Here is a 25245-nt window from a genome sequence, read left to right as displayed (position 1 = left end):
GAGTCAAACTGGGAGTTTGCATCTGCTCAGGTTTTAATAATATTATTCTGAAATACATCTTGATTAGCTGATTTTCTGGTCAGCTGCTGCTAAATCCTTTCCAGGTATAAGCTGATTTGAAGCTTTGATGTTTAATTGAAATGTATTTTGAGCCTGTTGTTAGTACAGGTCAGAATGCTGGAAAATGCAGCCTGACTTCTTGTGATACCAACTGCCAGGGTGATGCAGACACTTTTTTCAATAAAAGCTAAACCCACAAAACTGCTCTTCTCTGTAAACAGCACACAGAGCATTCAAGAAAACCATAGTAAAAGGTCATTTTTCAAGCAGCAAAGCAAAGATTTGCAAAATAATTAAATACTGGATTTACAGTGATCCTTCCTATGTTTATCTCCTTCCCTGGGCAGCACATAAAGCCCTGTGGGAGTGGAAGAGCTTGTGGTCCTAGAAGTAATGATATCAATAATGTCTCACTCAAAAGAGACACATCACTGATTTTAGCCTTTTCTTCTTTGTCTGTGATCTGATCTGCAGCTGAGCCAGACTGCTAGAGCAACTATATATCATAAAATCATGGAAGGGACCTTAAAGATCATCTAGTTCCTATCACCCTGCCATGGACAAGGACACCTTTCACTAAACCAGGTTGCTTAGAGCTCTATTCAACCTGGTCTTGAACAATTCCAGGGATGGGGCATCCACAACCTCTCTGGGAAACCTTTTCTGGTGCCTCACCACTTTCCTTCAGTTTGATCCCATTCTCCTTTGTCACTATATGATCTTGTAAATAGTGTCTCTCCATCTTTCTCACAGGCTTTTTCCCTTTTACTCCTGGGACTTTACCTAACTGCCATAACTTTTCAAACATCTTAGGAAACAAGATCTTTGAAAAGGAAACATCTCTTCAAACAAACTTAGGAAAGTGACTTGGTAACTACAAAAGTCAATTCCCTCAGGACTCTGGGATGTGTCTCATCAGATCTCATTGACTTACATTCAAGATCCTCAGGTGGTCATGAACTGACCTTTACTTACAGTGATCTTTACTTCACTCCCCCAGTCCTGATCTTGCTCTTTGTCCTCTTGAGATGTGCAGGAAGAGAGGCTGCCATTGAGGACTGAGGTAAAGAAGTTATTTGGTACCTCAGCCTTCTCATCTGTTCCTACCAGTTTTCCATCACTGTTTATCAGGGGGAGTACACCTTCTTCGACTTCTTTTTTCTGGTTCATATACCTGTAGAAGCTCTTCCTGTTATTTTTGTGTTCCTTACTGGGTTCAGTTACAGCTTCACCTTGGCCTTCCTCATCCCCTCCCTACACGACCAAACTTCATCTCTACACTCTTCACAGGTTACCTGTAATTATGTATACTATCTATGTATGTGCTTCTTTCCCTGTAGTTTGACAAGCAGTTCCCAACTCTGATCGGGATCCCTTGCCTCCCTTGCCCTGTTTTTTATTCCTGGGGATTGCTAACTAATTGCACCCTGTAGAATACATCCTTAAAAATGTACCAGCTCTGTTCCACCTGGCCCATTGTCCCTGAAGGCAGTATCCTAGGGATCCCACTGACTATCTCCTTGAAAAGCTGAAATTCTGCTTTCCTAAAGTTCAGGGATCTAACCTTACTCCTTACTTCACCCATATTCCTAAAGATGTCAAACTCCACCACTGTGGCCCAGACTGCCTCCAGTATTGATGTCTCCAGCTAGCCCACTTGCATTGGTTACCAGCAGATTCAGTAACAAATCCCCTCTGGTAGGACTATTACCTTAAACAAGAGGTTATAATGACGCCCATATCACTCCTGGGGGAACAAAGATGATTTAGAACACTGTCAGAACACAGTCATTCCTTCATTGTGTGGACATTTACTACAGTCCATGCGTTTTATTTGATCTGTATCTGTATGAAAATGGTAATAATGAAATGTGTCGAACACATCAGCTTTTGCCATCAGAGAAAAAGATAGCTAACAGTATGTAGACATAGCAGCACTCCAGTCATGAGAGTCATCCCACCATATTTCCATGACAGCAAATATATAACTTTCCCGTTGTACAACGGCTCCCAGCTTCTTGTGCTTACTGCTCATATCCTGTGCATTGGTGTAGATGCACTTCAGCTGGGCTAATGGTTTTGCCCTCATCACAAGCCTGCTACCCCTAGACTGATCTCTAGTGGCCTGGTCTTATCCCTTTCCCTCTCTGAGCATGGTTTATTACCTCTCAATCAGCCCTGCTAATTCCTGAGCCATAGTTTCTGTGAGTCTGTCTTGACTGAGTTAAGAAAAATATCTATGGGGCAGGTGTGTCGTAAAAACTTGTCCTGTATTGCAAGTGAAGTGGCTTTGTTGAAGATAATTATCACAACACAGTGTAATGCTAAATGAGATATCTTAGGTTGGTTGAGAATTTAACCATACTGACATTTCAGGATTCTGTAGTGTATGTAATATTTCTAGTTTGACAGGGTGAAGTGAGAAGATGCTATCAGACTTATGCTGTACTAGCTCTAATGTATAAAAAAAAAATGTCTTACACTGAGGAAACAGTAATTACCTCTATTCTCTCATTTTTCAAAGACTAAGAAGGAATGGTAGTTTTCTCAATCATTGCAAAAATATTTTTGAAAGAAACCATCTCAAAACTCAGGAGAGGAAGATAGGAAAGAGCTGATGTTTCTGAAATAAGAAAATTTTTATATCAAAAAAAATCAGATGACATTTTAACAACTATTTTGGCATAGATCTCAATGTGGTAAATGAAAAGCTGACATGATCTTATTTACAGATTTTCTTTGTTCCTTTGACTACAGTTAGAAGAAAATACTTCATAAAATGCATTCTACTATAATTTTAATTGTTAGCAAGCAGAGTTGTCTGAAAATAGCTTTACACATACAGCTTATATACAACATGTACAAAAACACAATAACAGACACTTCCAAAATGTGCACATTGGGTTAGCAACACTCCTAGTAAATCTCCAGACAGATTAACTGATTCCCCCATGCCATGCTACAAGAATTTGAAAGGAGCTATATAAAATTTAGTTTACTTATTGAAACAGACTTTGAATATTAGGCCCGGGAAATAATGAAGCAAAACTGTGCTGATTTCCTGACAAGAAGGAGTTATAGTCTACCTCTGAACACCTTCCCCTCGCAACAAAAAGGAACAGACAGTAGCTTTCCATTCTGCCAGAAAGCTGGTTCATACTGTCCATACCACACACAGCAATTTAAGACATTGGGTGGAGAGCATTAATCAAACAGAAGCATCAAATCTACAGCAAATTAGATTATTATTTTTCCAGTAGGGCACCTGTATCATCTGGTAATGTCCACATCAGAAAAATTCATTTTGGAAATAAAAACCACAATGGATTTAGAAGTTCTGTGAAAGGCTATGCAGTGTAGAAAGATTGTCAAACAAAATGAGGAGCAGGAAGCCACAAAAACCCCAGCAGAAATAAACAGAAAACTTGATAACAGTCAATGATAAACACCAAGAATTGACAAAGGAAGACTTTAAGCATTAGTGCTTTGCAGGTGTAAAATATTTGTGAGTGAAAAGGACTTGAGACTGATCAGAAGAGCAGGATCCAAAACTTCGTCTGGCATTCAGGAAAAATTAGTGATACAAAATTAAAAAGTAGTTCTTGGAACATGTGGGCTCACACCAAACTAAGGCATGAAGAAAGAGAAGAGACAAAATGAAGAAAAAGGAGGATGAGGCAGTGTTAGGCAGTTATGGATGTGTCCTTGTTCCAGCCAGAAAAGGGTTCATTTCTGCAGTTGCCAGGAGAGACATGACCTAGACCCTGAGGTTGCTCTATACCACCTCATGCCAAATTAGGCAGCAGGGGAGGAAGGGGTTCCTTCCAGACAGGCCAATGGTGAAGTGAGTGGTCCAGGTAGTGCCAAGTTCCCTGTGGTAAGTGATTGCATATGAATCCTTCACTTTTTGTTATTAATTTTAATAACACTCTTATTAATATTGTTGTTGCTACTGTTTGTTGCTTATTTCATTGCTGGTTTTAGTAAATTGTTATCATCTTAACCCTTGATATGTACCTTTTGTGCCTCCAGTTTCTCCTCTCCATCCCACTGCAGGGGGAGGGAGAGAGGGAAGTGTGGAGTGAGACAGTGGCACATGGTTTGGAGTGTTTCAGTGGGAACAATTAACTGGGGAATTCCACTCCTAAACTATGACAAAATGACAGTTTTCTAAACCATTCCACGTAGATTTACAAGTTCATGTTAACCAGCTCCTCTGCATAAAAACTTCTAAGGAGCTGCTGAAGTCACAGGGCAACTGCAACCAGCTCGGGTAGACCATATGGAGTCAGTCTAAACTGAACTGAAGAAGTTTTCTCACTTGAATACTGCACACAACTTAAAGTGCATTACATCCTCCTATAGGTCTCACCAGCTAGCCCATGCTGGTTGACATTAAGAACTTCAATCTGTTACTTTCCCTGTTGAGTGGTTACAACTGGGGATTTTTTTTTTCCTAGATAATTAGCTAGAACACTTACAGTTTACATCAATATGAGTTCTCATTGCTTTAAAAATTTGGGTAGGGATATAACTAGTCTTGAAAAAAGAGGAATTGCAAAAGAAATTTTGGACTTCAGGTGGTTCACAGAGTTACAAACAGAACTAAATAAGTGCAAGTGTATTATTAAGGACAAAGGGAACAATGAACGAATACACTGCATTAGCACTTCAGCTTTTGAAAATGATAAGACTAGCAACTAATTCCAAAGTCCAATCTAAATTTCTAGTGTACTCTCTAGTATTCACCTTGGAGAAGTCACTGCAGAAGTACAGGATAATGTGTTGTGACAGGGACAGATCTGTGCTGGAGCAGTTCCACCCAACTGTAAAGAAAAACATACTTAAAATTACATTTGGCTCATGAACTGACCATGAAATCCTACTTCCACAAGGTGCCTTTGTCTGCTATTACTGCCCCTTCTAAGAAAGACACTGTGAGCACCTTCTCTCTGGAGCTCAGACATGGAAGCTAACCTCTCACCTGGCTTGGGAATGATTATTTGTCAGATTCTACGCCACTGTATAAGGAGGGATTCAGCTCTGACACCCCCCTTCAAGCTTTTATATGAACAGCCTTGTATAAGTAGCTTCAATAAGCTTCAGTCATTGTGTCTACTTGACTATCTGTGCTGTCATGTGAGCTGATTAAAGACAAAATAATTTAAAAATAAAAGTTTCATGGAATCCAAAATGCCTAAGAGTCTTAATCAGCAAAGCTAGCACACACACCCTCTGTTAAAGGAAGACATAAGTCTGGATCAATTTCAGTTAAAAATACATATTTTCATATCAGGAAATCTATACTTTTAAGCAATGTTTTATCAGATACACTGCTTTCCTTTATGTTAAACATATATTAGCATCTCCTTTAAAGTACAGTATTATGTCAGTCAGTTTTGTTTTCTCAATAAAACATACTCTTCACTTCTAAGAGTCAGATGGTGTGAAATAACCTCAGACTGGCCAGAATTTAACAGAGCCTCTCTTCTGAGGACTGTCTAAGAACAAGAGCCAAAAGTGACTTACAAGCTGCAAAGAAAAAGTTCAGATTTGTTTCACAGTCAAAAATCACACTCATTAGATCATAATGACATTTCTTGTTTCAAGATGTGCCCATTCAGTTGTGTCATGGTAGTTACTGTGTTCCTGGTATTGCTTTTCAGGGAAGTCATTTGAATGGCAGAAGAGTTGCACAAGTAGCTGGCAGACCTCTCTTTCTGAGCTTTCTTCCTGCAGCGGAGCTGGTTGTTGAAATGTCTTCTAAAACTCTCACTGAGGAAATACAGTGCAAATGGGTTGACACAAGAGTTGCAGAAGCTTAGCACTCGGGCCACTAAGGTAACAACCATATGTCCCATCGATGGATCAATCTTATTGTAATGAAAAGATCTGTACATGTATAGCACATGGTTAGGAAACCAGCAGATAGCAAAGAAGCCAACGAAAACTAAAACAATTTTTGCCAGACGCTTCCGAGTTTCCATCTAAAAAGATGAAGAGAACCCAAATGAACAACAACAAATAGAGTTACTCCACATAACAGACTTAATTAAAATATGTAGCATTTTGCTATATTAGCTTCAGCAATTGTCCCAAGTATGGCCAGCAAAAATGCTTCCTTCAGAGCCTGAATTACTTTTGCTGTCTCATTTACTTTCCCTTTCCTCATTCAGTTAACTTTCAGTGAACTTTCTTAGCTGTTTGCAGTTGCAGAAGGTTGCTCTTTCTATATGACACACGCAGCAAGAGTGATTCATGACCCAAGGAAGCCCTGGCTTTTAGCCTGCATGCATGCACTAAAGGGTGTTACGAAACGTCATCTTTTCTGATTAGATCTCAGTGTTTGGCTCAAAACATAAGCTTCAGTTAGAAAGGTATTTAGAAATGGCTTCTTGCTTCAAAATCTAGAGGTATCAGGAGAGAGACATTACCAGGATGTTAGCTACACAGTGGTACTTATATCCCTATGTTTTTCACTGAGGAGCTCAGCTTGCACCTCTCTCCTGGGGAAACCACCAAAATTGTATTACACCATCTAAAGCATCTTAATTCCAGGGTGAAAGGTTCCATTAATTGCAAGAATATCTCAAAATGTACCTTAAGTGCAGTGCTATGGTATAACAGATTACATTGCAGATGCTGAGAGTGGCTGAAAAGATGACAGGATAGGAGCCTACGCAAAGGTTCCAAACTGAGAGAAGGAGATAAACTGGCCAGGTAGAAGGCACCAAAAAGAAGCAGAAAGTTTCCCCATATTCCTCCTAAAAGATTTGTTATGTACCTCAGGCATGAAGGTTTTGCAGAGGAAGGAAAGTTTTCTACTCTGTTCAATTTTCTGGGGGGAAAAACCAAACAAGCTAATTTATTCTAACATTTTTTTTCAAAACCCATGAAATTAATCTCTAAATTGTTTTCTTGGGTCTATCTAAACGAAAAACTGGGGAAATCAAAAAATATGGGAAAACTCTAACATTCAAATTTAGTAGCATTTGCACTCAGACAGATTGCAAGAGCAGACTAAAAAGGTGCAGAAGTATAGAGTGAATATTACACTTGGCTTAAAGAAACATGAGCTGATAGCAATAGTCGGAATTTATTTCCTCTTGCTGGGAGATATGTAAGTACACTAGAATTTTCTATTCTTCAGAGCCTCATAGATTAAGAAGGGGGAAAAAAACTAAGTAGAATGAAAAAATGTGTTCCTTCTTTGAAAATACGTGTGAGTTCAGAAATGTGGTATAAAATAAATATTGTTTCCATCCAGAGAGTTCAGCCAAAAGGCTCTCTATATTTCACAGGGAAATAAAATAATACATGAAGTGCTAATATGTATGCACTTTTGACAAGAAACAGACTAGAGTAGAAATGAAATGTTTCTCAAAAAGGACGTAAAGGAATGTAGTCTTTCGAAAAGAATGTGTGCATGCAAAGAGATTTCTGAGAGTATGAAAGTAGTTTTCTAAATTACTGGCAGAGAAAACAATTCAAATCTGTTTAAATTGGCATAATTATTTTTCTCTATCAGTACTAATGCTTTTGCAAAGCAGCTGAGGCACTTTCACGGCTGTTGTTTGTACGTATGTGTTCCTGCCAATGTTACTGTCTTATTGCTTCCTGTGCCTTACAGGGAAGATTGGCTTTGTCCAGCACTTTAAAATTGTCTGGTTTGTCTTAGATATACAGAATCTATACCAGGAGTTTTATAGTATCTCTAACAGAAAAGATATTAGAAAAGTGCAAGTTCAGTACTGTATCCAAGAAAGTAAAAAAAAAAATCAGTTAATGCTCTATGTTCACGTTTCCAGCACTCCTTCATCTGAAAAGAATCTTGATCCCCTAAGTAAAGTTTTCCCTGCCTGTGTCAGTTTTCTCATTTCCAAGCACAAATAAAAAAGGACAATTCTCAAAACATTAATGTAAGATTTCTTTCCTAAAATGACTGCCTATAGAGACAGATGAAGCCACCATAATAAACTACAAAAACATCGTTCCTCAGTATGAATGGTAGTAGTAGTGGTTACAGTAGTGGTTACAGTAACAGCACATACAAACATATACACCAATCTCATATGCTGTTAGGAATGAGCATTCATGGCAGTGAATTTATAATTTTCCTTGTTTGTATTAATTTACATACTGGGCTTAATATTGAGTAATCATGGAAATAAGGAAAATCTTGAGATAATACTTGGTTTATTTCATGTGGAAAATGAACTAGTCCTCTGCAAAATCCAACAACTTGGATGTTATAATTCCCTTTACTTTCATTCATATGTGTATACAGCCCACAAATCTTTTACCAGGATGTAAAAAGCAAATTGCTTACCTGTCTTTTGGAATGCTCACTGTGTTCCCCAGGGATGTTGTGAGCACTTTTTATTAAACTCTTTGCAATATGATAGTAGTAGATACTGATAATTACAAGAGGGACAAGGAAATACACAAGGAACAGCAGCACAGAATGGATCTTTGGGTGCATGTCATCTGTCATGGGGTATGGTATGCACGCTGTGAAAGTGGCATTATCTGTGTCATTGATGTGAGCCAGTTCGGAGAACACTGCTTCAGGAACTGCCAGGAGGATGGAGATTACCCAGATGGCAGTGGCTTTGAGACAAGTCCACAGCACTGCACTGGAGGTCTGGATGTCCATGGGATTTACAATTGCTTTGTACCTGAAATTGACCAAAATGCAGATACAAATTAAAAGGTATTCAAATTCAACATGCAATCCACAAGCTTACTTCATACCTTTGATTAAAATAATGTCATATTTTTTTCTTATTTGAAATGTTAAGGGGCTTTCAATCTTTCTTTAACTTGCATTCTCTAAATCGCCACCTTTTTTTTTTTTTTGTATACACTCATCAGAGGAGGCAGAAGGAGACCTGGATACAACACATGGCTGTAGGTGCCCATTCTGTGCCAGTGTGGTAAAAGTGAAGGATCAGCCATGGCTCAACCCTTTGCTTCTCCAAATACCCCCAGCAAATCTCCACATATGCACCCTACCTCCGTACTCCACGTGTACCAGCAAATGCACACTTAGAGTTTCCTTTCTTTCTTTCCTCGGCTCCTGAAGCCCAGGGCTCTCTCTTGCTGCCACCACAACTTTCCCACTCTAGGACACTCCCAGCCCCCCTCAGAGGAACATATGCATCTTCATAAAGTCAGGCATTTATGACTCCCAACGGCCTGTGCAGAAGGTATTAAACTCCTACATAAAGTAAACATTTCCACATCAATAGCTGGAAGCTGCTGCTCGACACTGCATTTTGGAAAAATGTCTCATAATGTATGATTGCATATAAACCTTTGTGGAACTGATAATTTCATAGCCCCTGCAATGGAAACAGGAATAATTGCAGAGAATGGAAATATCCCTCTAGAGCAAAGTAAAATAAATGAATAGAAGTAGACTTTGGTCAGGAATATTTTTATTTAAAAAAATCATTCCAGGAGGTGATACAAAGTCAAACTTTCCACAAGAAAATGTAATTGTTATAAGGACAAATAGAATTTGAGAAAAATATTTCAAGGATACCTTAAAGATCCACTTGCATTTTTAAAGTATTTTAATTTTTTTTAATGTAAGTAAATTATGTTTCAATGCTTTTATTAAAAACTAAAACAAAGGTTAAACAAAATATTTCATTTTGTCTAAGCTGTGGCAATATGGAAGCTCGGGATTTTTCTTAACTGCATTTTTTTTTTTTTTGTTTCTGCTTTCAATTTGATTTGGGATGGTTTGATTTTTTTCTGAAAGAGTAGAAGTTTTGAGAAATGGAAAAATTATTCTTCTCTAATATTCGAGGAAAAGTTTAACAGAACAAAGGGAGTCAGGAGAGATTCATACTCCAAGTACATAACTTTGTTCATCCTCTGGTCTTTGTAGTCTGTGGAGAAGTACTTTCAAAAAGTGATTCAGATTTTAGGTATATTAAATCACCCTGTAGGGTGCTTGGGTTTTTTCTCTGTTAGCTACACAATGAGCTTAGATTAAGGAGAACAGTAAGTTAGATGCCTCTACTTTGTGATAAAATTCCATATCCATGTATGCAGATAAATGTACATGCCCATAGATGTATAAATAAGTACAGGAATGAGCAAGTGTCTGAATACTTACCAAGGATTAGTTGATACCCAAATATAACTTGGTTGCTGAAGGGAATGCTGATAAATGAAGCCCAAACACCCCTTAGGGCTAATTTGCAGGTCCCAACAGGTAGTTCATAGCCCCTCAACACCTTAAGGAGATGTTTGCAACAGGCTATGCCATGAAGACATCTGGAGCAGAGCACTATCGTGGTATCCAAGGAAACCTTTCCTTCACAGAATATGTGAGTCAAAATGTGCCTTGGGGTCCTCTTTCTCAGGTTTGTGATAAATTGTGTGATCATTAAATAATTAAAAATAATGGCCACTAATGTTCATATCCTCTCTAAATTCAGAGAGAATTTTTACTGCATTTTCACCCCTATCATGGAGTAGAAAACAAAACTCAGCAAACTGTGTCTGTTAATTTATATTTACCATTTCTGCTAACATGCAGTGAGAAACTCCCTGGACACCAAGGTGTAAAGAAAGCCTTTATACTGCCATAGGAAGGACAGAAGTTTCTGCACAAAGCTTTAATTACTCCCCAGCACAATCTGTGACTTTATTATTCAATAATTGCCTCCTATTGCTATCTGCCTTTATTCCATTACATAAAGACAGATCCTCTGTTTTTGAGGTGATGTCAAGTCCTTACATCTTCTCATTTTTTAAAAAATTTGCATTCTTAGGGAAGAGCCAGTTGGGGATTTTGGAGGAGGACATTGGATAAAAACAATGTTTTGTAGTACAGATTTTTTCCTCTCCTTTTCCGTTTCATCGCATCTAAACATTTTGACCACAGTCCTATGACCCAAGTAAATGACTGTCACAAATAGTTGTTTTAGCAGCAAATTGGCCTAGTTATTCTCTAAATGGAAGAATTTTTCAGAAGTCTTTACATTAGCAGAAGATGTGACATATATTTGTACTTTGGCATATATTGCTGTTTCAGCAAATAGTGTGCTTTTCCCTGAGCCATAACTTACTCCAAGTGGAAAGGTACTGAAGCAGAGTGCCCTTTTTCACAAAACAGCTGAGTTTAATGCAAAAAAAACCCTTCTTTTATTCAACTTGCTACTTTACTGGCTACAAGGTGGCACTCTTCCTAGGACTCAGCCCTTCACAGTACTCAGTGCCAATAAAAATGCACAGTGTTTAAAAAAAACCTGTCATCTTGTTTATATCTTTAAAAAGCTATAGAGTGAAAACAAACAGGTTACAGATAAAATGAAATGTAAACTGAGTGGAATGAGAAGTGTTCCCAAAGTGAAAACCCAACCTCTTCCTTTGCACAAAACCAGTGTAAGGCTAAAACATACTACCAACCATTCAAATTACGAAGACCTTATTTTCCATCAATAAAAAATAAGTCAGTAAATTAGACTAACGGTGCAAATTAGTGAAATAAGTCCATAAATTCATCTTTTCTTTTACTTCACTGATGAAAGAGAGCAAATTATAGGTTGCTATGAAGTTCAGGAAATAATTAAAAATATGCATTTGGTTTTAATTAAAAGCTGTCATGTAAATTCTGTCTTCCTATATCCTCTATCATTATCACTGCTGACAAGGGAGCCCAGCTTGGGAAATCCTTCCTGCCTTTGGAGCTGTGGTTTCTGCCAACAGATACAAGCACAAACTTGCCCACTCTCCTTCAGCAGATAGGTTTTTTTATATAGTATTTTTTCCATTTTAAAGCAATCTCCTCCCCTCTACACAATCCCAAAATAAATTCATGAAAAGAATATCCTCTTTCTCCAGAGGTATAACATTTTGCTACCTTCTAAACTCCAATCTATTTTATCTACTTCTCCTAACCTTTGTTTTCAATGACTTTCTAAAGGTATTTCTCAGCTCCAAATTAGAATGGAAAGCTCTACTCCTGTTTCTGCTGCATCCACAATGCTGTTTCCCTCCCACACAGTTGATTTCAAAAAAAGGTGCTCCTTTACTAGACCTGTGCTGTCCTTCCTTTGTTTCCTACCTCTTCTTCTAGAGTACTTTGTTGTGATGACCTTAAAAAAACTAAAAAGAAAACCCCAAAATAACTAGTCAATACTTAGGCACCCACTGGAAAATAGCCTACCATTCTAACTAGATTAGACTCAATATTTCCTTGCTCTTTTGATTCTGCATGGTCTCTTGTCCTTTTTTAAAAGCCCTTCAGGTCAAGGACTTTCTTCTTCATGCTGTTTATATAGTACCTACCACAAATAGGACCCTAAATTACCACCTAATTTCCTACATAACATCACAATGAAAATAAATATAATTATGAAGTGTCAGAAGCCGGGCAGGGAAGTTTCACATTACTTTGCTTTAATTTTCATTTTAATCCTGGAGCTGGAAAGGTTGGTATTATTTGCCTCATTATAAATAAGCTTTTTAAAGTGATGTTGTTGTGCCATTGTACTGCATTTCCTGCAAACCAGAGTAATTTATCAAAACCATTCATATGTTAATCTTTTATTGTGCCCCTGCATGGTGCTTTCAAACACAAAAATTTAACAACATAAAAGCTTATACATATACCCAAAAATTAAGCCTGGTTGTGTAATCAGTATTTGTTAAAAATACTCATATCATGTCCAGTTGCAGTCCACTCTACAGTAAAATGAAATTTTGGATGGACCAAAGCCCTTTTCCTTGTATGGGCAGTTCAATTGGCCCAACTCCAGCTGAATCATTAAGAGGACAACAATTTATCTAGCTGAAAACATTGTGGAATCATTTTATCATTTGAATTTATATGTGCATTGTTCTATTTTATTCTTATAAATTCTTGCAATGTAAAGTACATTTCTTTTTTTCAGGTACTATCAATATTTTTATTCTGTTCGTATCTCTTGAGAGCAAATAATTGTGTTTACTCAGGAATGAGCATCTCTGAGGTCTGATAGTGAATATAATGAACAGTATTTGAAATGCAGACTAGAAGACCATGTGCAAACACACTTAAAGTCAATCTCATTGACATGTGTTTTTTTTTTCCTCAGGGGGAAAATCTTAAGATTTTCCTTAGTGGAAAAAGTTTTCCACTCTGTAAAAATACACTCTGTTGAGCCAAAGACTATCAATAACAGTTCAGTACTTGTTGATGATTTCTCCACCCTAAAAAATCAAACCAGAAGTTTCCCAGGATGGTGGAAGGGTATTCTTCTGCATAAAGTGTATTACCTGTCCTGTCCACCCAGTGTTTCAGAGAAGAAATATTCTCTTTCCTTTTCATTTTTTCTTCTCTTTCTACTTCTGCTACTTGCTATTTGCCTCACATTAGCTAACTATGCTTTTTACAAGCTCATGCAAATCTTGCAATGCCAGCTCATTGCCTGCAATCTGGACTTCACTTGGACTTCTCCAAAGACATTCATTGATTTCTGCACTAGTTAAAAGCATGAGTTAAAAGTACCATAATAATCTGTTCAATTCTGCTCCTGAAAGCAATGTTAGTAAGTTGTTTCACCAGCTATTATTCAGAAAAGTTCATATATGTCAGTATTTCCAGTAAATTTTTATTTGATAATTTCAGGTCACTGATGAATATGTTTTAACATATTTTAAGACAGACTAATAGGTCTTCATTAGAGTTGCAGTTTCTCTAAGTTTCTACTGTGAAAATGAGGAGAGGAGAGAGGAGAACCGAATCTAATAAATATCTATATGAGCAAACTAAACAGTGCCACAGTCTATTTTTAGGCCTGGAGGCCAAGTGCCAGTGGCCAGACATCCATGACTATTTAATTAATCTCTTTAATTGCCCAGTACAAGACCAACACATCCAAACAAACTAGGAAGTTTACACTTCTGTTGGTAATGGCTACTGGGCTTGTGTTTAATCCTGAACCATTCCTGGAAATTATTTCGAGAATACTGATTGACCCAGTACCACATCATGGACCTCTACAAAACCAGTTTGACAAGTGTCTGACTGCCAGTCCTCAGTACCATGCTCTGGTACTGTTGAATATGGGTTTCTGCATGTATAGATAGATAGATATACACAGACATATGTATGTGCAGAAAAAAAAAACCCACACTTTCAGGCGCCTGAAAACATCATCCAGCAGCCTTACACAAAGGCCGGTCCATTCCAACCCACTGTGCTCATTCTTTCTTGACTTTTAAAAAAAGCAAGCAGTTGTATTTCCCCTGCTGTGCATGTCAGGAGCTCCCCAGATTGCACCTATTCTGCACCTCAGCTTCATTTACAATCTTGAAACTAGGCACAGCCAAGTTGAGGGGTCTGATCTCAAAGTTATGTTTAAATAATGGCTGGGGCACACCAAAGTCATTACCCTTCACAAAACTGCCACAGCAAAGGCAGCTCTCTGTGCCTCTCCAGGAACAAAATGGGGCCATCATGCAGCCAGGGTGTCTGGGAACCATTACCCAGGCCGCTAGACAGAGGCTCAAAATTAATATTTCACCTGTGAGGAGAGAACTTTATTCTTAGCCTGCTGCCTCACACAAACAACTGTATTTACTATTTCCCAGGGGGAAGTATAAGGAAGTTTACCATGTGTATTCCCTGTGCTTCTATCACCTTTCTTGACTATTTATCTCATTCTAACACTAATTTGGAATTCTGGATTTGGATTCTGCTCAGGACGGGTAGATGGGATGACGAGAAAGTCAGTACCTAGGCTAGATATTAGGCCTTGCAATGTGCAACATGGACAAGCTTAGGTACTTTTTTGGCTTTGTCCCCTAGTTCTCTTTTCTCCTTCTAAAAAAGCTTAGAAAACCACAACTAGCCTTGTTTAATTCTCTCAGGGTTTATAGTCTCAGTCCAGAAGGGTCAAAGGACTTTGACTCAAGAGAAATCCATTTCTCCAAATGAGTTTGATCCAAATCCCATCCATACCCCAACCTTTAGACTGATGATACAGAGTTGCATGCTTTTCTGCATATTTACTATGTGCTTACTGCATGTCTCTCAGCAAAAATATCTACCCATACTTGAATGTAAAAGATCTCATAGAATCATCACTGCTGGATCAGAAGGCCAATAAAAATATGAACTACAGAAACTAGAGTGTTTTAAAGAAGAAATCTCAAGTGTAAAATATGCTTATTGCCATTTAACTTTTATCAAATTTTTGTTGTTACAAAACAATTTCTCCCATTTCTTTGATGAATTCAGTTATAATACAGGCCACAGCAGATAGCACACTGTTGTGGAGAACACTACATGGTCAGATGATTTTTAGAAATGTTACAAGCCAGGAAGAATTAAATAACCAAACCTCTATTAATATACCTAGAACAGACTTAGATTTTCTCATTTGAGAATCTAGACCCTAAATCTCTAATTTATAAATTTAAAAAAATCAGCAAATTCATTTATTTGCTCCAGTATTATCATCTAAAATCTCAACTCTCTCACTTTTAAACCCATTTCCAGTTCAATTTTATTTGCAACTTCTGATCTTGGTCTGCCCTGCAATCGGTGTAGATGGAAAATACACAAGCACACACCATGGTAAAAAAAATGGAATATAAAAACATTATAGAGGGAAAAGTTAATGTAGTAATCCTTAAAATACATTTAATCAAACAAACTTGGAGCCAAAAGACAAGCATGAAACTATTCTTTAAAAACACTATAAAAAGGAGTTGGAAAAAAATGAAACAATAATTGGAATAATCATGTGAAGGAAAAAACAAAATTATATGAGATATAATTACATCATATCAGAATAACCCATTTTGCTCATGTTTATACACACACCACAATTTTATTTTTATATATGCTCATACAAACCTGGAAATACACAAATCTACATGCAGCAGATGCAATTATGAAAAGCTTTTGTGGGCTTGTTTGTCTTGTGGTTATCTTCTCTGATACCTGAAAAGTTGTGTCAACTTAGCTCCAAAATATGCTTCTCTTCAATGGACACTAAAGTAGGTTTCTTCTTATTTTTACAAATTTAACAAACTTGTAAGAACTTACTTGTTATTTTTAATTACGCTGTCAAATTATGCTGAATCTCAACACGGTTTAGAAGTTGCTAGTGGAACATGTTTAGACCTAGGGATTGTGACTGCATATATCTTGTTTCATTAAAACATATAAAAATCCATACAATAATTTAGCATCAGAAATAGATAGTCTGGTTCTGCAGCAGCACTCATATCATAAATACACAATTTCTGTAATTAAACAATTTAAAATGAAGATTCAATTGAATTATCCCTTTCAGGAAGATACTGAAGAGTTCCATCACGCTGCAGAGATGTATTATTTATTCTCTAACAAACTTACCATGTGAAATCTTTTCCCTGGACAAAGCATTGGTAGAGCATACTTGATCTTTGACATCATTTCTGAGGATCTGCTAAATGCTGACTTGAGAATTCCAGCATTCTAATTCCTATTAACCCATTGCAGTGCAACAGATAAGGGAATCGTGTACCACATTATGCTGAGGGGCAAACAAATAAAAGAAATGAAGGGTGATATACATGCTTGTTAAGGATTGGGCTGGATCTGCTGTTTAGCAGCTATTTTGTCTGTCATAGACACATATTTTACTGAATATCTCAAAGAAGCAGGAAAAAGGAGGGATGGTATTGAAGCTGTTTCTCTGTGTTCAGGTTGCAGCCTACAAAAGGCAATCTAAACACCGGTATTTGCAATAGTTAAAACAAAGTGGCTTCTGCCAGCTCAACACAGGCACTGCATTGATCACTGACTGGGATAAACACCACAGCCATTTCTCACTTCACCATCCTCAACCTAAGCTGTTTCTGTATGGGTTGGAGAGTACACACAGGACATGCACAAAGGCAGGAGTTTAACAGATGCATGTGCCTGTATGAAGTTTGAGAAACAGTCGCCCAACTTGGCAGGAAAATGTTACTTGCTGAGAAATCATTTTCAGCGGGGCAAAGACAGTCAAAAGAGGAACTTCTCCAACAGCTGATTTGAATTGTCTGGCTTGGACAGTATTACCCTAGAATAGTTAACTCCTTAATCTACTCCAGACATAAAATTCTTTCTGCAATCACTAGGTCTAAACATGTTGAGGAGGGGGTGGTTCTGCTATCTCTTTTTTTTTCTGGAATATTTTACATCATACTCCTTTTATCTGCATAAATTAATTGGAAAATTATTGGATGGGGACAGGCCTCATTGTCTCATTTGACAAAGGTTTTCTGGGAAGCTTTATTTTGAGAGTCAAGTTTGCATATATGAACTAAAAGGCAAGTTGAAAAAATGTGACAGACAAAGCTTGCCAAACCTCTCTTAAATTTCTTAAGCATTGCCTGTTATTTCATAATTATAACCATACTGCTATAGCCTACAGTGAGAGAAACAACTGGACCATCATTTATTTTAATGTGGTCTGCTAATTCATTCATTCAATACATTTACCTCAAGTGTTAGGGTATCTAAAATAAATATTTACAGAATCTCATAGTTCTACTTGGTCCATATATTTGTTTTCCCATCTATTGTATAGTGCTAAGGCATAGTTTTTCACTTATAATCTTCCATTTTATCTTTGATTTTTTTTATTCTTTGATTAATTATAAATAATTTTCAATATGTCATTTAACACTATTTTACTCATAAGGAGTCCTTAGTTTCTGACTACCAGCTATTAGAGCTCAAAAGGAAATCATGTCCACTGTCCTGCTTCACCTGCTCCACTACATGTAACCAGAAATGAGGATTTTATATTTTTTCAATCACTGTATTTCAGCCTAAATCAACATCTGCCATCATAAAAGAAGAAACTAAAAATAAAGTGTGAGAAAAGTAAAAAGAAGTTTTCCTTAGAGTGATACCACTAATGGAAAACCCAAAGAAGTTAGTAGGGCAGCTTTTCATACTTCAGAATATTTCCAAATTTCCCAAATAAAAGGGGATAATAGACTAGCAAACTGAGCCAAACCAGATTTTGCTATCAAATGTCGTCAGAAGTCAGCACAGAGTGCAAACTTGCAAAAAACATTTTTGATTTTTTTTAGATACAGGTTGCAGTCTTCCAAACCTAAAACAAATATAAAGAAAAAAATAGAAGGAACAAATAGTTTAGCTATGAAAATCTATAGAATACATTTTAAGCATCTCAGGCACTATATTTAGCTATTTAAGTATTAATTTAAATTTTCAAACTGTTACCTGTTAATCAAGTATTTGTCTCAAAGGGGTCTTTATGTCACATTACTTAAGAAGAAAGCAAATACAATGCTATTCCAATTGTAGTAGGGTGAGTTCAGCTTTGCTGTCTCCATTAGAGTGCAGCAGAACTGCATTAGATCTAACACATTTAAATCTTTCATTAGAAATAAAATTCAGTGTAGGAAGAGAAACAGAATTAAATTTAATCCTATTTTTACAGATCACTTAAAAAATGAGGCATAAATGACAGCTAAAGAGAAAAGGAAAGGCTATGTGGGACAAATCTAAAGCTGTTTGCAGGGGCTGCTGTATATTCCACCAAAGGCTATTCACTGCAGATGTCTTGCCATTTTGTGGGTACCACACAATAATGCAGTAATGCCAGACGTGCACATTGTAGCACCCAGTGCTAATTCACTTCCCTCCAGAGCTGACCACATCAAGGTTAAAATGCCACCCAGACCTCTAACTCTGAAAAGCATCCTGGAAACACCTCTCCATACCACCCTGTTTAAGTTCTTACCCTACCTAGATTCCTTCCCATGCACAAAACAATGAGATTCCTCACCCTGAGAAAAATACAAAAATCCCTACAGGCCCAGTTTGCCTTCTGAGCTAAATGTATGGTCCATCATGAACACAAGTTGGAAAAACACTTTGTGCAGCAGTAAGCAAGTTCATTGGACGGTTCAAGTCAGGTTCATCCCTGCCTTCTGCCCTTTTTGCAGTGAGGAGATGCTGGCACACATTTTCTTCATGTGTGTCATGCTGCAGTCCTTCTGGCAAACACTTCTCATTTCTTTATTTCTATCCTCCTTATCAAAGATGACACCAAGTCCTGAGACATTCTTGTCAACATCCATTAGCCTTTCCCAAAACTGTAGTACATGGACCCTGGAGAAACAAGCTCATGAAGGCCTCATTTTTCAATTCTTCTCCCACCACATCTTTAGGAAGGGCATCCCTGGTTATTGTGCATCAGCTCTGGGCACTTCCAGGGTGTGCTGAGTGCTATTGGAAGTGTTCTGTCCTACACTCCTTTTAGTTCCCCTCTTTTTTTGGTACATTTTTGTCCTCCTTCGTCATCCAGTCTATTAAGTTTTCTCTTTCTGTTGTCCACCCTCTCTTTTTCCTTTGGCTTTATAAACAAGAGAAATATTAAGGTTTGTAGAGGTGGTCTGGTTTCCCCACAGTAGAGAAGACTCTGTGGCCATGAGGGGCAGGGTTGCTGTCCCTACATATCTCCTGCGTGGCCGTGAGAAGGGACAGCTGGCTCAGCAGCACAGATCTTGTGCTTCCCTCTCCATCCCACAAGAGAGAGAGACTGCATCCTCCTCTGACACCAAAACCCTGTACCACCAGTGCCACCACTGCATCATCTCTGCTGCCACCATCCCCACCTGCACCACTGACCTCCAACCCCTCTCTGCCCCAACATGTGTGGGGCTGCAGCAGGGCACCTCTCCCCACACGTGGCAGCCAGACTTCCAGGAGCTCAGGGGTGGGAAGAACCAGCTGCTATTCCTGTGATAAGCAACCTCAAGTAGATATGCTGCTAAATCCCATCTGCATGGAGGGGAAGTCTGGGAAGCATTGTTAAAAATTACATCTTGCATTCGTACACACACACAAAAACCCCCAAATTAAAACTCAAATAACCACAATACAAGATAATGAAGCTTCCAAATAAAAGGAGCATGTTTGTCACACTGAAAGCATTGCTGATGCTGAGAAGGACTTCTGTGACAAAAATATAAAAAAATCTGTATGAAATCAAGCAACTTTACAAAATATATACATATCAATTATATACTATTACTTTTACCAAAGTAAAAATAGTAGTATACAATTTTTCATCCTTCAGTTTGTTAGCAACAATCATTCAGAGTTTGTAGCTTCTGTAGCTACTTCTGTTAAATGTATCAAACACAAGGAAATCGTTATGTAGAATTTCCACATAAACACTAAGTATTAATTTGACTGTAGAAACCAAGACAACCTCCCTCATCCTAATTTACACAAGCATGCTCCAAAGAATCCTAAGTATTCCTAAATCTGTTCTTTAGTGTAATCAATGTCTGGCATTCTATACAGTCTCATGGTTACAAGGAGCTAAAAGCAGGAAAGGCTTTAATGATCCTAAAATAAAATGTACTTTGAACATTATCTGTGAAAGAAGGGGCCACTAAGGAAGACATTGTGCACCAGACCACATACTGGATTATAAGGGAGACCTCTTGGTGGTATCACTGCTTACAAACTGCTAACACCCTACCCTAAATTCACTTATCTGGAGAAAACACTGCCCCCAGCCAGCCCTCTCCTCCTCAGCACCTCTTGGGTGCAGGATGCTGCCAACACTTCTGATCTGCCAGCATAACTACCCACAACTGATCTAGTTACAACACACATTAGAATCTGGCTACAGATTGGTGTCACTGAAACCCCCCTACAAAAGTGTCTCCCCTCTAGTTCAACACAAGTGTTGTACAAAGTGTTGTACAAAAAGGAGATTTGACTCCAACCCAGGCACCACAGAAAGTTCAGCCAGCTTCACTCAGCAGTCTCCTGGGCCCTAGGAGACTGGTCTCTGAAGTCAGAGGAATATCTTCTGACTGGAAAATAAAAGTTTTCTTTATCTCAGTGACCTATAATAAAACTACAAAGGTTAAAGAAATGTGGCAAATTCCTAGTATAACCATTTCTGACATTGGCATATACTGTGGAGTCGAAAATGCTGGAGAAATGTATTTATTATGAGCTTATTTGGTCTCAGCACTCAAACTGCAACTGTTTTTTAGTATGTGCAATTCTAGATGCATTAAGCATAAACAGAGTCAGTATTATAAATTCTTGACTCTTTACTGATATAAAAAGAGGGATATAAAATTATCTGGAAAAATCAAACAGTGAATGTTCCAAAGCTATATAAAAAGCAAGTGAATGAATCCTTAAACATTAAATCACCAGCATTCCCTCACATTACATTTCTCTAGAGATGATCTCCACTAACTTCTTCCCTTTTAAATAAGATGTACACCATGAGATATTAAGAAGTGGAAATAGAGCAGAAAGAGAACTGCCGGGATTCCTTGGATCTGTAAGGACAGATTTTGAAATACTATTTAACTGAGGTAATCAGAGAATTACAGGTGTTCACTTTAATCACTTTAAGATATGTTTTGCAAGCTCTTCTTCAAAACCATAGTCTGTTTTCACAAGTTACAGTCTTTATAGACAAATATGTTAGGTCCTGATTCAAACAGAACTGAAATTAATTTCTTACTGAAGACTACCCTCAAGTGAAATCAAACACTGGACAGAATTAGCTAAAAAAAAAAAAGAAAAAAAACAACAGAAAATAAAGGATTAAAAGTTTTAAACATTAACATTAACATCCTAAACATTAAGCTAAGTGTGAAGATGTATTTCTAAACTCAACTCTTCACATCATGCACCAATATAATGCAGTGGCTCAGTTCTAAACCAAACAAAAGGAAATGGATTAATGTCTATGGAGAAGGAATTAAACATTTTCATTTCTGGCCAAAAAAAAAATTGCTCAGATAAAAAATAAAGATCATTTCATATAATTTAAGTTTGCAATTACACTGCAAGATTTTGTCTTTCAGAGCCTGAAGCATAGATCTACAGACACTCAGTTGCTATAAATTCCTTAAGTACCCATTCACAGTAATTGGGAGGAAAAACTGGGGATTCAGCTTTTTGTTTTTTCCTAATTTGACAAGTACTGGAGATAAAAGTGTTACTTTCTGGTTTGTTTGGGGATATTTTTTTCTATTTTTCTTCTTTTCTAAAAGTTCAGAAGATAATAAGAATAGTTGAACAAAAGTTTAAGACTGACAATTAAAACAGAGCAATTTGGTGTCCCTGAATTCCCAGAAGCTAAGCTAGTTCTGGCAGTCACCTCTGGTAATCTGCTCTTCTACTGAGGCACAGACACACATACAGGCACACATGTGTACACCTTCTCAGCAGAAAGAAATAAATTGATTAAAAATACATCTGTGTCTAACCTGGTTTAAGTCACTCCACTCACTGCCCATAGACACAACACTGTGATTTGGCAAGGGTCATATCCGGCATCTAAAACTTTACCCTAATTAATAAAATTTCAATATATGGACAGTTGCAGGACCATCCCAGAGGTGCAGAAAACAGGGCTAAATTCAATTCTTGCAGCTGACACCCTGGAAGCTGGGGGCCAGGCACAGCCATTTCCAGATACCCTTTAACTTCAATTAGTACCACCTAGGGAGGAAGAAGCATGGGCACCTCACAGGTTGGAATGAGGGGATTGCAAACCAGGGATGCCTTATCTAGAGAGGTGCTTTACCTTTCATCCAGCCTTAGCCCAAGTTGCAGAGAGCTGAAGGGGCAGCCCAACTTTCCTACCTGTCAGCACTGAGGGCAGTGAGAGTGAAGACAGAGACACCAACAGAGGTCAGCTGGATGACAGGGATGAGCTTGCAGCCCACTTCTCCAAAGAGCCACTCTTCAGAGAAATACCGGGAGGCATCCACAGGCACACAGGTCACTAGCAGGAGCAGATCACCAGCAGCGAGGCTGGAGATGAAGATGTTGGGCACACTTCTCATAGCGCTGTTGGAAATGAAGATCTTCATGAGGGTGATGTTGCCCAGCAAGCCGACAGTGATGATGAGCAGGTAAAGCGAAGGGATCACACAGCGGATGATGAACACGGCCGTGCCTCTCCCCGGGGACAGCAGGGCTGTGTCGGGCACCAGGCGGACACTCCCATTCTCCCCGAGGGGCATCGCTGTGAGCTCGGGCGGGGGCTCTGGCTCCATCCTACAGCTTCCCGTGGACTGAAGGTCTCCAGCGCAAAGTGCAGTGGGAGCCACAGAGGAAAGCTTCACCTCTCTGCAAGTCAATCAACTTTTCCCCCCTTCTCTACTGCCTTTCTTCCTACCCCTTCTCTGCCGAGTTTTCTCCCTTAAGAAATGTAGAGGAATGTCCGCCGGAGCAGTGCCAGGGGAGGGAAATAAAAACTCCCGTGCGCTGCCCCTCGGCTCTTCGGACAAGCCTCTCTCGGTGAGCAGGAGATCCTGAGCCTGGGGGCAGAGAACGCCGTCGGGACAGCCGCCCCCTGCCCGCGTCCCCGGGAGCGCCCTCGGCGCGCCGCCGCCACCGCCGCCGCGGCGGATGCGCGGTCCGGCCGCGGCCGCCGCCGCCGCGGAGCCGCCAGCGCTGTCCAGCGGCGCCGGTGCTGCCGGGGCCGCGGCGCCGGGGGCGAGGCGCAGAGCGAGCCCGCTCCTCACTCCGCAGCACCGGCCTATACCTGGTACGGCGAGGGGCCGCCCCGCCCCGCCCCTCCTCCTGCGAGCGGCTGTGCCCTCGCCCCAGCCCCGCGCCGCCGAGGTGGATCTTGCTGGGGAGGGAGAGGCGGATCCGGAGGGAGCCGCCGCCGTCCCGCGGGGTCCCGGCCCCTGAGCGCGATGGGCACGACGTGGTAAACGGGAGGGGAGAGGGAAGCCGCTCTCCCCGCCGCTGCCCACCGCAAAGCAGCCCCCGCCAGGCTCTGCCTGGCGAACCGGAGAGCTGTCCGACACGTCGGACAGAACGCGGGATCGCCTCCGGAAACTCGTCTTCCAGCATCTTACTCAGGTGAAACCACAGTGCTTTGAAACGCAGGGTGGCAGGGAGCGAGTGGCGTGAAAATGAAGAGATTTTATTCCTGACATCCAGCTGTGGGTTGTGCATAGATCTCACTCAAAGACATCAGCTGTGTTTAAAGTTTTAAGGTTTGATTTGTGAAGCTGCATTTCACAGTGGTCTCGACTATGGAAAAGGGGGCAGGTGCTGTGTTTTATCCATTACTTACTCTGCAAATGGTATAACACACTGGAGAATGATTTTTTTTTTTCCTCTTTGAAGAGCAGAACTTGTCTCTAATGCTTCTTGATTTTCAGTGAGGTAATGTCTTTTACTTCCGAGTGTCTGCACATGTATAGGCTTTCCAAACAGCTCCATCTGTTTCCAGCAGAAGCCATGAATGTAGATAGCCATGTAAATATGATGGAAGACAGGCAGACCCGTTGGACTGAAGTTTCCAAGATAAAAGGTTAAGGTGGAATAACAGCATTGTCCAGTAACATGCTCTGCAGACTGATTCCTTTATTTCATTTTCTCAAAAGAGAGGAATCACAAACTTGTAGAGAATTAGTTGTTCATATTACTACAGCAGTTCTCTTGAAGCTCTATGAGTTTATGACAGGTCTATGGAGAATCTGACCACTGAAATACCAGAAGCAAAGCATGTCACATGTGCATGGCCTGTCCATGGCATGCTGTCTAGTTAGGAATTAAATCAGGGATTTCTTCTTAAATAAACTTTTCTTAAGATTATATAAAAAAAATGTTTCTTTAAAGTTACACTTCTCTGTATCTATTCATTGATCGTTGTGACTCTTCTCACATCCCTTATTATATAAATGTGTTAAAGTTGTGTAAATTACTGACTGATATAAATGAATAATTTGTTTGAACCCAACCAGTGCTAGTCCTCAGAAAGGATCTGGCTAGATACTTCACCTTTACCACTATGCAGCTCATCAGAATCATCACAGAGCTCCCCTGGAAGTGATTCTTGTTACTGATCAAGTTCCTTCCACACAGTTTTAAATTCAGCTATGCTCCCTCTGAGGCAGCCTCACTGATGGCTTACATATTTATATAAATTGTTGTGACCCTTTATTTTGTTGAGCATACATGAAATTTTCTAAGATCAACAATAGTCATGCTTCTGTTAACACTCCAAATCCCTCTTTTTGGTTACCATTGGCTGGATCCAATACAAGTCTTTAACTCTGTGAGTTTAGCACTGGGAGTATGGTCCTTTTGCTAATTTGCTTGAAAATGGTTTTATATATCAACAGACAGTATGATTCCCATTGGGAGACTAGTTT

General features: G+C 39.2%; 1 protein-coding gene across 1 annotated transcript; it reads right to left on the bottom strand.

Annotated features, from left to right (window-relative positions):
• Window positions 1–2849: 2849 nt before the first annotated feature.
• NMBR (neuromedin B receptor) lies at window positions 2850–23599 on the bottom strand. Its single transcript, XM_038133876.1, has 3 exons — window positions 22712–23599; window positions 8390–8738; window positions 2850–6047 (listed from the first exon to the last, which is right to left on the bottom strand). Exons 1-3 carry the CDS (start codon window positions 23125–23127, stop codon window positions 5646–5648), a joined length of 1167 nt encoding a protein of 388 aa, XP_037989804.1. The 5' UTR covers window positions 23128–23599; the 3' UTR covers window positions 2850–5645.
• Window positions 23600–25245: the final 1646 nt, after the last annotated feature.

Source organism: Motacilla alba, chromosome 3, assembly GCF_015832195.1.
Source record: "Motacilla alba alba isolate MOTALB_02 chromosome 3, Motacilla_alba_V1.0_pri, whole genome shotgun sequence".
Lineage (NCBI taxonomy): Eukaryota > Metazoa > Chordata > Aves > Passeriformes > Motacillidae > Motacilla > Motacilla alba.
Note: the sequence above shows the minus strand (reverse complement) of the source record. Positions and strands in the feature narration are given on the sequence as shown.